This window comes from Scyliorhinus canicula, chromosome 2 (genome assembly GCF_902713615.1).
Source record: "Scyliorhinus canicula chromosome 2, sScyCan1.1, whole genome shotgun sequence".
Lineage (NCBI taxonomy): Eukaryota > Metazoa > Chordata > Chondrichthyes > Carcharhiniformes > Scyliorhinidae > Scyliorhinus > Scyliorhinus canicula.
The window spans coordinates 229,771,691-229,784,254 of NC_052147.1; the positions used below are offsets into that span (position 1 = coordinate 229,771,691).

Below are 12,564 nucleotides of genomic sequence, written 5' to 3' on the forward strand. Positions count from 1 at the left end.
CTCATAGGGCAGAATTTTATGATCCACTGTCAGTGGGTTTTCGGGCAGGAAGGCCCGTACAGTTCCTTGGATGGCCCTCGCACCGGGCTCCCACCTGCTGTGCCCTCTCCGCAATTTTCTGGTGGGATGGACAAGGCCTAGGCTGGCCTGCAGACCCTGGTCCCAATTGAGACCCTTAAGTGGTCAATTAATGATTAATGACCAAGTAAGGGCCATTTCCAGGCTTGTGGGAGGTGTTCAGGACAGGGGTGAAACCTAAAGAAAGTGACCCTGCTCAGATCTCGGCAGGAAAGGAAAGAGGAGGGGGTGCATCTACATCAACAGTCTCCATTTAATATTGGCTGCCCCTCCTCCTACAAGGTATTCCCGCCTCTCCTGGCTTCACCCACACCCACTCTGCCCAGCCCCCTGGGCCTCATCTCACCCTCGTGCCCCATCCTGGCCTCACCTCCTCACCCTGCCCAGAGACACCGGCTGTTCCCTGATCCTGGGACATTTGGAGATTGCTTACAGTCACAGTCCTGTCCACTGCTGACTCTGGCACTTCTGGGTTTAGAGAGCTGATGACCAATGGGATGGGCTGGCAGCTCTTTGAGATGAAACTTTCTCCCAAGTGACGGGTGGAAGACCCATCACCAGTCAATTAATGCTCCTTCTGCAGGGCAGCCAGTATTGGTAGTGATGCATTTGTTATTGACTTCTAAGATGGTGGGAAAGGGCACTCCGCCATTCTAAAATTCCTGACCATAGTAACTCATAAGAATGACTAAAAGTTTTAAAATGGAACATACTGTGGTCATATAGCAATCGTTAACCTGCAAGCCTCCAGTGCTCCAGTGTGTATTTGGAGTACCTGTAATTTGGTAATTATTTTAAAGAGCACGGCAAAGGATCAGTCAGATAAGTTCTTCTGTTTTCGTACTATGTTCTCAAGAATCATGAAAGTACCTCTGCCAAACTGTTTCTTGTAGTTTAGAAACTATGGGCGTGAATTAACTAAATGGGAACAAAGACCCGTAGCGAGCGTGTTTAGCTGTGTGTTTCCCGGGAAACACAAGGCTATAAAATGCGACTTGCGTTTGATAAGGGGTCTGAATGGGGAACCCATGGCCAAGGCCATTTTTTGTACACTGAGGAGCTCGGCTCGCTGGAACTCAAAGTGTAGTGAGGCTCCCAAAACAACCCCTGACTCCTACCCCCAAGTCCCAACCCATTATGGGAGGGTTCCCAGCCCGTTCCCAGCCCCACCGCACCCTCCTCAACACCCACACAGGGCACTCCGGCCCAATCACACCCATGCCAATGGCAGCTGGCACTGCTAGGGTGCCAGTCTGGCAGTACCAGGGTGCCCAGATGGCACCCACAGTGCCAAGGTGCCACCCTGCCCAAAGGGTGTGCATCTGGAGGCCTCCAATTCCCTGGGAGACCCCCACGAGTGTTGTTCCCCATTTGTGGAGACCAGTGCTGAACAGCACTCACGCAAAGTCTCCAACTCAGGGAATATTGGTCCTTGGGTAACTCAGGAATCTGCACATTAAAGAGATACGAGCTGTCTCACTTTAATATGTTGATTTGCTAAAAAGTGACCTCGCCCAAAATGGGCAGGATTTACATCGCAACGTCTCGCGAGATCTAACATGATTTCGTAAGGCGTTGTGAGCTAGGTAGATCCCGGGAGCGGGGTCTCCGGCTTTTTTCAGCCACGCTGTGCTGTGGCGAGTTGCTTTTTGGGCCCAACATGCCCATTAAATTGCGCCCTATATTTGTTAATGGGTTCTCTGCACACGTTTTCACAGACATTGGGCGGGATTCTCCGGTCCCCCAGCCACGTTTTTGCTGGCAGCGGGATTCTCTACTTCCGCCACTTGTCAATGAGATTTCCCATTGAAGCCACTCCATGCCGACGGAAAACCCTATGGGCGCTGCCGACTGGAACAGAGAATCCCAATGGCCGGAGAATGCTGGCCCCTTTTTTTCAGTGTTTTGCAATTTAGAGTACTTGCACTTAATTTCTTAATTATTTAATAACTTGTGTTCCAACCGGATATTGATAGCGATTGCCAAATTTCTTTAAGTGAAACAAAATAGCAATAAAACTGATTGAAGTGACGATGGTTAAAAATAAAAGCTATTTTCCAAGGAATGAACAATATCCACTGCTAAGGCAATAGGATTTTGTGTGATGTTACATACATTTCTCCTCATGAGCAAACTACCAGCTGGTTACTTTGTACGAGACTGGCCCATGTAGAAATTGTGATTCAGAAGGAGTTACTGGACAGGCATGCCCCTCTGTTCCCACGGTGGTGTCCTGGTATTTGAAAGCCAATAGTGTGTGGTCCTGTGGTTAATTTAGATCTAGGTTCTGTCAGAGTACTTGTTTCAGAGCTATTGAAGATGATAAAATGTCTTGGAATTGAGCTCCTTCAGAGGCCTCCTGAAAAGATAAACAAAACTAAACTGCTTTTGTCATTATTTTCAAAAGCAAAATTACTGTAACACAAAATAGTTAAATAAAAAAGTAGACAAGAATTCTGTTGTTCTGTTCAGTTCTTTTCTTTACATCCTTTTGAAATAAAGTATTTGAAACAGAACCAATATTAGAAATTGATATTACTGTCATTGGCACTGTTTAGTAACAGAGCAATGGGAACACGGCCATTTTGTCTTGTTCATCAGGTAGCTTACTTCCCACCATGATGAAAAGTATTAGTTGTAGATTTGAGGATTGAAAACCTGGCAGAGCATCATGGCACAGGAATGGTTCCTTGCAGGATATCCCTTGACTTTTCCTGGACAGCTGTTTCTGTTTGAAATTTGGAGATTACAATTTGCTCCTCCACTTATGGTAACCTTCAACATGCACAGCATGCTGCCTGTGAAAGCACTTGCATATCTTCAGAAGTTTCCAAATATTCCTTCAGCTATTTATAGGATTGCATTTTCCATTGACCAGCAAGCTGAGGGGATTGAAGGTGAATGATTGATTGCACGAGGCTCCACAAAATGATTTATGGATGCTGTGATTGAAATAACGTAATGAATGACTCGTATGTGGCCTGCCATGTTTGCTGCTAAAGGACAGTCTTCTCATGAAGATGCCATCTCAAACAGATATTTCTACTCGCATTCACTCACACACATCCATACAAGTGCAGGATTATTACAAACAGCATACTGTAATGTAATTATTCTTTAGCTTCCCTAAAATGACTTTAAATTTTGAATTCTATGTATGTTGATGGTGCACAATCCTGAGGCAGACATATGAACAAGATTGTAGTGAGGGATCAGATAAGTGGGCATTTTAGCAATCCACTGAACACTTTGTGGAGGTGGGTACTATATTTTTGCAAATTTCCTTCTCCTGTGTTCTTCTCCATCTGGTCGGAGGACTGGAGACTTGTTTTTGGCACTGGACCTGCTGATAACCCGCTGCCATGAATGATGCCCGAGTGTCCTTCCCAGAGAATGTCCTGAAGTACCAAATTGAGAATCCTCCTCACACCTATCTAATGCAGATCCATATAAACCACTACCAATAGAAATGCTTACAGAATCAAATACACGCCTTTGACTTCCTTTTATAAATCCTCTTCACCTCAGACTTGGTCAAGCTTAAATAACTGAAATTGAGTATGAAGTTGAATTTTAAAAAACTAAATCTGATGTATGGAACTACACTGCCAAGCTGCTTCAGCCTATCTTCTGACGTACCCATCATCAGGGACTATATGCAATACACATGGCATTATCTGCAGCCTCTCCTCAAAATTAGGCAACTACACATTGATCCTTTGTTGGGTTTAATGTAACTTGCTGAGCATGTGAGAAACCTTACCACCAGCAGAGACTTAAAATTTAGACTATGACGCAATCACTGTTGGTTGTTTACAAGCATGGTTTCCTGGAATACAAGCCAGGTAAACATGATCCAACATCAGACACATTTCAACACTGACTCGTTGATCAAATGGATAAGTCTGGAGGGAGTATCTTTTTAAGGGTTTCACACCAGTCCTTGGGCTTGCTGGTCTCACTTGTACTTGAGAATTTTATGGTCAGCAACATATCCTGTAACACATAGTTTGCTAGTTGAAAATCTGTGAGCTGTGCCAAAACTAAAACAAATTCTAACATTGAAATAGCATTCATTGCAGCAGCTGCTAAGAAACAGGATTCCGTGGTTTCTCTTCAGTAGGTTTTCGCCGTCTGTGTCATCGAACAACCAGGTGGATAGAGGATAATATCCAAGAATGATCACGGCAAACTAGATACAAAGCTATTGACACCATCTCTGTTTAAATAACTACTTTGGTCAGCTCTTGTGCACTATCATTTTGAAAATAATCTTTAAAACCATGTATTTTGCATGGAGGCTTTCGTCCCAACAATAGATACACAACCATTTGGGGATGTGTAAAATAATTTCAAAGCTTCAGGGAGGCTGATAGATTGCATTCAAACTACTTCCATGTTGTTATTTGTCCTCTCAGCCCCGGCACATTATAATAATGGCAAGCCACTTTTCATTTTGGCTTGAATATGCAGATAATCGCAGAGTCTGCTCTTACTTAGATATAGACATAGAACAGTACAGCACAGAACAGGCCCTTCGGCCCTCGATGTTGTGCCGAGCAATGATCACCCTACTCAAGTCAACTCATCCACCCTATACCAGTAACCCAACAACCCCCCCCCCCCCCCGATTAACCTTATTTTTTAGGACACTAAGGGCAATTTCACATGGCCAATCCACCTAACCCGCACATCTTTGGACTGTGGGAGGAAACCGGAGCACCTGGAGGAAACCCATGCATACACGGGGAGGACGTGCAGACTCCGCACAGACAGTAACCCACCCGGGAATCAAACCTGGCACCCTGGAGCTGTGAAGCATTTATGCTAACCACCATGCTACCGTGCTGCCCTTGATATCATAATCTTGCGTGCTTGGTTGCTTTGAGGTATTTCTGATGCGTCTTGCAAAATAGTACCCTCTGTAAAGACTGGTAACCATTAGAAATTTCAGCACAAGGACAACCACCCTCGAGGAACTTGTGTAATTAAAATAAAATGAGTCAACTATCTCTTCCTTTTTAAAAACTCATTCTATCTGTAATATCCTGCATGGAACGTTTGGGGTGGGAATGTTTGTCTCCCCCGTGCTCCTTGCGGAGTATGAGCTCTCCCTCTAGTGGGGGTTTTCACAATTAAATAATGCAGAAAATGTCGGCCAGTAAGAAACCGATCAGAGAGGAACCCGGTAGGGATCTAACGGGTAGTATACATATCGTCTGTGTAAATAAAACTTTGTTTCTTATTTTACTTGGCGTGGACTCCCCGTTTTCTTATTCAACTATCATTTCCCAAATGGAGAGGGGATGGGATGTAAGCATTTGCATTGTGATTCATGACAATATAATATAGCGAGTGCCTTGCTCTGTAGTCTAATGAGCGACCATTACAAAGTTCTGAAATCCAGTTGTGTTCTCATTTCCAGCCACTGTCCTATCTGATGAGCCTAGCCAGGCTGAGACTGTGCTTCTTGATATCCAGGAGACTATCCCACTTAAAGACAGATTGGCCATGTATCAAGCAGCTGTTTCTAAGAAGGAGAGCAACAGTTCTTCATTTGTGGTAAGTAGCAATCTTGCTCGTTCCCCTTTTAAAAAATAATATCTGGGGGCGGGATTCACCGACCCCCCGCCGGGTTGGAGAATCGCCCGGGGCCGGCATCAATCCCGCCCCCGCCATGTCCCGAATTCTCCGCCACCAAGAATCACGGCGCGCAGGTCGACGGGCCTCCCACGGCGATTCTCCGGCCCGCGATGGGCCGAAGTCCCGCCGCTGTCAAGCCTCTCCCGCCGGCGGGAATCAAAAAACCTACCTGACCGGCAGGATTGGCGGCGCGGGCGGGCGCCATGGTCCTGGGGGGGCGCAGGGCAATCTGACCCCGGGGGATGCCCCCACGGTGGCCTAGCCCGCTATCGGGGCCCACTGATCGATGGGCGGGCTTGTGCCGTGGGGGCACTCTTTTTCTTCCGCCTTCGCCATGGTCATCACCATGGCGCAGGCGGAAGAGACCCCCTCCCCTACGCATGCGCCGGGATGATGTTAGCAGTTGCTGACGCTCCGGCACATGTGCGGACTTACACCGGCCGGCGAAGTCCTTTTGGCCCCGGCTGGCGTGGCGCCAAAGGCCGTTCACGCCACCCAGTGGAGCGGAAAACACTCCGGCGCGGGCCTCGCCCCTCAATGTGAGGGCTTGGCCCCACCGCACCTTTGGGGCGCCCGACGCCGGAGTGGTTCACGCCATTCCAACACGCCGGGACCCTCCGCCCTGCCGGGTAGGGGAGAATCCCGGCCCCTGGGAACTGTCAGAATTCACCGTTGACGTCATTCACTCTTTGCTATCAGTCCAAAGAATTTGCTCTTTGATCAATAGATAAGCTTGAGCCAAAGTATGAACAACTTGAATCCGGATAACTGTAGAAGTGGAACAAACACTGGGTTTATTGTTCTTGGTGGGAGAGCAGGGTACAAGAGGAAAAGCTCATTGCCTGCCATGTTTGGGACTCATGATGTGGAGATGCCGGCGTTGGACTGGGGTAAGCACAGTGAGAAGTCTTACAACACCAGGTTAAAGTCCAACAGGTTTGTTTCAAACGCGAGCTTTTGGAGCAGCGCTCCGAAAGTTCGTGTTTGAAACAAACCTGTTGGACTTTAACCTGGTATTGTAAGACTTCTTACTATGTTTGGGACTGAGCACTAAGACAATACACAGCACCTTCTTATTTTGCTTGCTTTGTGTCTGCCTTGTTTTTGCCTTTGATTTATGGGCACATGATGGAAAAACTTTTAAGATGATCAAATTTACCAACATACCTAGATTTTTAATTTAATCAGTTACACACATTTAATTATCCTGACGGAACTGTCTAAAAGATTAAAGTATACCACACCCTACAAAGCAAAATACTGCAGGTGCTGGAAACCTGATAGAAAAGTGGAAGATGATTCAAATGCTCAGCAGGTTTGGCAGCAACTGTGGAGAGGAAAACAGAATGAATGTTTCAGTTTGCTGACTTTACTCCCTCTGTTCTCTCACCACAGATGCTGCCAGACCGGCTGATTATTTACAGTGGCCAGAATTCTCCCGCCATTCACACCGGTGGGATTCTCTGATGCCATCAGCAGCACACCTCCTGTGGCTGGTTTCCCACAGGAGTGGGTTGGCTTCAATGGAAAATCCTATTGATGCTTTCGGGACCAGAGAATCCCGCCACCTGTGAAAAGACGCCGCCTCCCGCCATCAAAACATATGGCTGGGAGGCCGGACGATGACGTCCAGCATTTCCTGTTCTTTCTGTGCCCCACCCTAACCTTTAGCACTTTCCTTGGACTTGATCAGAGTACCTGCTCGGAGTTGGAAATAATCTAACAAGGAGATTTTGCAGGGCATGAGGAGTGGTTATTTTCTCTCTGGGTGGGAGGTTTAGTTTGGATTGTGAGCTGTACTAAATCTTTTCAGTAGTGATAACATTTGTACATATAATCGTGTAATATTGTACTGTTCCCAGTTGTGGGAGAGACTAGAACCAGGGGAGACAATTTAAGAATAAGAAGTCTGTCGCTTAAGACAGAGATGAGGAGAAAATTGTCTACTGTTTAAGACAGAGATCCGGAGAGATTTCTTCTCTCAAAGGTTCGTTAACATTTGGATTCTCTTCCCCAGAGAGTAGTGGAGGCTGGGTCATTGAATTTATCCAAGGCAGAGTTTGACTTTTTTTTAATAGACAACGATGTTGAGGGTTATGAGATACAGACGCAAAGTGGAGTTGAGACCACAAGCAAATCAGCCATAATCTTTTTGAATAGCGGAGCAAGCTCAAAGGGCTGAAAGGCCTATTCTTGCTTTCAAGTTCTATGTTCCTAATATAAAGGAATTAAATAGGATGCCAGTTGGTACTTTTGAGGAGTTTGAATGCTTGTAGTGGCTGTTTTCTGATCAAATATTTATAACTGAATAATTCTGTTTGATTTATGTGTTTGGAAGCTATGCTTCTACATATAACACTGTCAAATTCTTCGGTTTCTCATGAAAACAGCTATTGGGGTGAAACCAGTTGTGGGCAGTTATGTAGATTAGGTAATAGTGAACTGGCAGCTCTTTTTACACCCCTGTGTAATTAGTTGGAAGGTAGGAGAGACAGTAGAGAATAAAGAAAATATATTCTGAGGATCTTTACTGGGACAACAGCTTTTTGTCACAGGCATTGGCAGGAATTTTATGGCTGTTCACGCTGGCAGGATAGAAACATAGAAAATAGAAGCAGGAGGAGGCCATTCGGCCCTTCAAGCCTGCTCCACCATTCATTATGATCGTGGCTGATCATCAAGTTCAATACCCTGATCCCATCTTCTCCCTATATTCCTTGATCCCTTTAGCCTCAAGAACTATATCTAATTTCTTCTTGAAATTACACAACGTTTTGGCCTCAACTACTTTCTGTTGTAGCGAATTCCACAGATTCACCACTCTCTGGGTGAAGGAATTTCTCCTCACCTATCCAAAAAGGTTTATCCTTTATCCTTAAACTATGACCCCTAGATCTGGACTCCCCCACCATCATGATCATTCTTTCTGATTCTACCCTGTCTAATCCTGTTAGAATTTTGTACATTTCTGAGATCCCCTCTCACTTTTCTAAACTCCAATGTATATAATCCTAACCGACTTAATCTCTCCTCATATGCCTGTTCCGCCATCCCAGGAATCAGCAGGGTAAATCTTCGCTGCACTCCCTTCTTAGCAAGAACATTCTTCCTCAGATAAGGACACCAAAACTTCACACAATACTCCAAGTTTTCCTCACCATTGTCCTATAGAATTGCTGTAAAACATCTATATTCCTATATCAAATCCTCTCCCTTTGAAGGCCAGCACCATTTGCCTTCCATTCTGTCTGCTGTACCTGCACATGATTGACGCATGAGGACACCAAAGTCTCGCTGAGTATCCACCTCTCTCAATTTACACCCATTCAAATAATAATCTGCCTTCTTATTTTTGCTACCAAAGTTGTTAACCTCACATTTATCCACATTATTCTGCACCTGTCATGCATGTGTCCACTCATTCAGCCTGTCCAAATCCCGCTGAAGCATCTCTGCATCCTCCTTACAGCTCACCCTCTCACCCAACTTTATATCATCTGCAAATTTGGAGGTAATACATTTAGTTCCCTCGTTCAAATCATTAATATATAATGTGAACAGTTGGAATCCTAGCACAGATCCCTGCGGTACCCCACGTGTCACTGCCTGCTAATCAGGAAAATTTATTCCAACTTTTTACTTCCTCTCTGCTAACCAGCTTTGTATCTATCTCAAGATACCACCTATAATCCCATGCCCTTTAACTTTACATATTAATCTGCTTTGTGAGACCTTTTCAAAAGCCTTCTGGAAGTCTAATTAAACCACATCCACCGGTTCTCCCTGGTCAACTCTACTAGTTATATCTTCAAAGAATTCGAATAGATTTGTCAAGTATGATTTTACTTTCATAAATCCACACTGACTTTGTTTGATTACACCATTGCTTTCCAAATGCTGTGCTATGAAAGGCTTGATAATGGACTCCAGCAACTTCCCTACAACTGACTTTGGGCTCACTGGTCTATAGTTCCCTGTTTTCTCTACCTCTCTTTTTGAATAGAAGGGTTACATTTGCTACCCTACAATCTGTAGGAACAATTGCAAAGTCCAACGAAAAATGATCACTAATGGATCTACTATTTCTAGGGCCACTTCCTTAAGCACTCTGGGATGAAGGTTATCAGGACCTGGAGATAATAATTAACTTTATTATTGTCACAAGTAGGCTAACATTAACACTGCGATGAGGTTACTGTGAAAATCCCCTAGTCGCCACACTCTGGTGCCTGTTCGGGTACACTGAGGAACAATTCAGAATGTTCAATTCACCTAACAGCACGTCTTTCGGGACTTGTAGAAGGAAACCGGAGGACCTGGTCAAAACCCATGCAGACTCCGCACAGACAGTGACCCAAGCCAGGGATTGAACCTGGAAACCTGGAGCTGTGAAGCAATAGTGCTAACCACTATGCTACCTTACCGCCCTACTGTTCTACTGAGCCTTCGATCCCATGAATTTCCCCACAACCATTTGAAAAATGAAAAATGAAATGAAAATCGCTTATTGTCATGAGTAGGCTACAAATGAAGTTACTGTGAAAAGCCCCTAGTCGCCACATTCCAGCGCCTGTTCGGGGAGGCTGCTATGGGAATCGAACCGTGCTGCTGGCCTGCTTGGTCTGCTTTCAAAGCCAGCGATTTAGCCCTGTGCTAAACAGCCCCTAGTCGCCACATTCCGGCACCTGTTCGGAGAGGAAATGAAAATCGCTTAATGTATGGAGTAGGTTTCAACGAAATTACTGAAAAGCCCCTAGTCGCTGCATTCCGGCGCCTGTTCGGGGAGGCTACTAATTTCCTTCAGCTCCTCAATAAAACTTGTGTTTCTCAGAACTTCTGGTACATTATTCATGTCTTCCTTTGTGAGTACGGAAGCAAAGTATGAATTTAGGGCGGGATTCTGTGATCCTGAGGCTAAGTGTTGACGCCGTCGGAAACGCCTACTCGTGACAATAAGCGATTTTCATTTAATTTCATTTCTAGCAAGGTGTCTTCCGGTCCTGCCGATGGCGAACCTCCACCGTGGGTTTCCCGGTGGCATGGGTGCAAAGAACATAATACCCTTTCAACAATGGCAGGATCAGACGATCCTACCGCTGGCCAATGTCCGGCTGCCTCCGCTTTCAGGAAACTTCATGGGTGTGTGGAAAATCCTGCCCATTGACTTGGATAAAGGAATAGAGAGCTGAATGTCCATGTTTACAAAGGAATCAAAGTTAGGAGGCACACATACTTATGTAGTATGAAGCAAGAAGTTCCAAAGGGACATTGACTGGTTACATGAGAGGACAAGATTATGGTGGAAAGAGTTCAACGTCGGGAAGTGTAAGCTTATACAATTCAATGGGAACAAAAATTCAGGCAGAATGTAGAACAGGTATATGGACGATAAGAGAATAGTGTAGATGGGCTTTAGAGGGGTTTCACAGGTCGGCGCAACATCGAGGTTCCGAAGGGCCTGTACTGCGCTGTAATGTTCTATGTTCTAGGTTGTGGATTCACTATTTGCCGTACTGCCCAAGATGAATTTTATTCACATTAGTTCAGCATTTTACTCCCAACTGCATTTGTGTTAAACTCGACCTGCAAGCTTCCAATTATTTTCACAATCTTTTTATGCTCCTCGAAGTTCTGCTCTCAGCAGGTAATCTTACCCAAAAGGCTGAGAGTGGTGGTCACTTGGCCGTGTTGACCGATGAATATTCCAGTGGCTGCAAGTCAAAATGTAAAGCCATCCTGATAGCTGTTAAATTCTTTTATTAAACAGGCTCAGTTACTAATCTGGCTAGTAAGTCACACTCTGAATGTCTTTAGCTAAGTCACAAAGCTTTGGGATCCCAATATGCTGCAATAGCATACTACTCAATGTCTTCCTAATGCCAGCTGTTTAAGTCCCGGTGGCCAATGGTGGAACGTCTCTGATTTGGAAAACCCCCAGCGGGCTGGGGGGTGGGGGCTGGACAATTCCAGCTGCTGAATTCCCCTTGTCAACCGTGTAAGTGCCTGATTGGCATTAAATCAGATAAGGCTGCAATAGATTGGCCCACTGCTGGGACTGTGATTCTGCCCAACTTCTCCCATTCTGATAAACAAATATAAAAAAGCAATCACTGTTTTAAAATATAACAAAATTAATTTGTTCTCCCATTCATATTAGTTTCTATCCCTGCATAGGTTACAAAACAGCTGCCTGATGGGAAATGGTTAATACCTCTTCTTTGCACGAAACTAAGTCAGTTGACTTTTTATGAGGTGTGGTTAAAGTGTTTTTTGACCATTACAGTCTGTTTCTGACTATATTGATGATTCAGTTTCCTTGTGTGGTCATTTGGCTGCCAGTAGCTATGACTGTTGTTTAATTTCCCAGAAATGTATTCACAGATAGAATACTAAACTCCCAGAAATGTATTCTCACAGAATACAAATGTATCTTATATTTGAAGCCTGATGGGTTGACAAGAAAATGTATGACATAGAAAGAAACATATGTGAATGATATGGAAGGAATCCATTTTTGTGTTCGAACTTGCTTTGCATGTGTATGACTATGGATAGATTACCTATGGATAGTGAACTTTGCCATTGGTAATTCCTCCTAGCAGATGCGGAGAATTGCGGAAGGCCTGTGAAGTGCTGGGCAGGAGCAGCTAATAATATGCCAACAACCTTTACTGTACAATTTGCATGCCCATGTTGGCATGCGGCATAAAACAAATTCACGCGGCTGTTGAGGGACAGGAGCATGGCATTCCGTTTGGCGCCCGGCGTCATCCGTGATTTGCGGCAGATGCCGAATTCTCCTCCCAATCATGTTCCCATTTCTGGCTTCAGCTGACAGAGAAC

The 12,564-nt window shown here is 45.0% G+C and overlaps 1 protein-coding gene across 7 annotated transcripts in view; it reads left to right on the forward strand.

Annotated features, from left to right (window-relative positions):
- The window catches only part of xirp2b (xin actin binding repeat containing 2b), a 164,516-nt gene that overhangs the window by 107,537 nt on the left and 44,415 nt on the right, over positions 1–12,564 (forward strand). For all 7 annotated transcript variants that reach the window (XM_038789726.1, XM_038789725.1, XM_038789728.1 and 4 more), the window contains one exon: positions 5,504–5,640. In XM_038789726.1, coding sequence (XP_038645654.1) covers positions 5,504–5,640 — 137 coding nt within the window. The remainder of the gene's footprint in view (positions 1–5,503; positions 5,641–12,564) is intronic.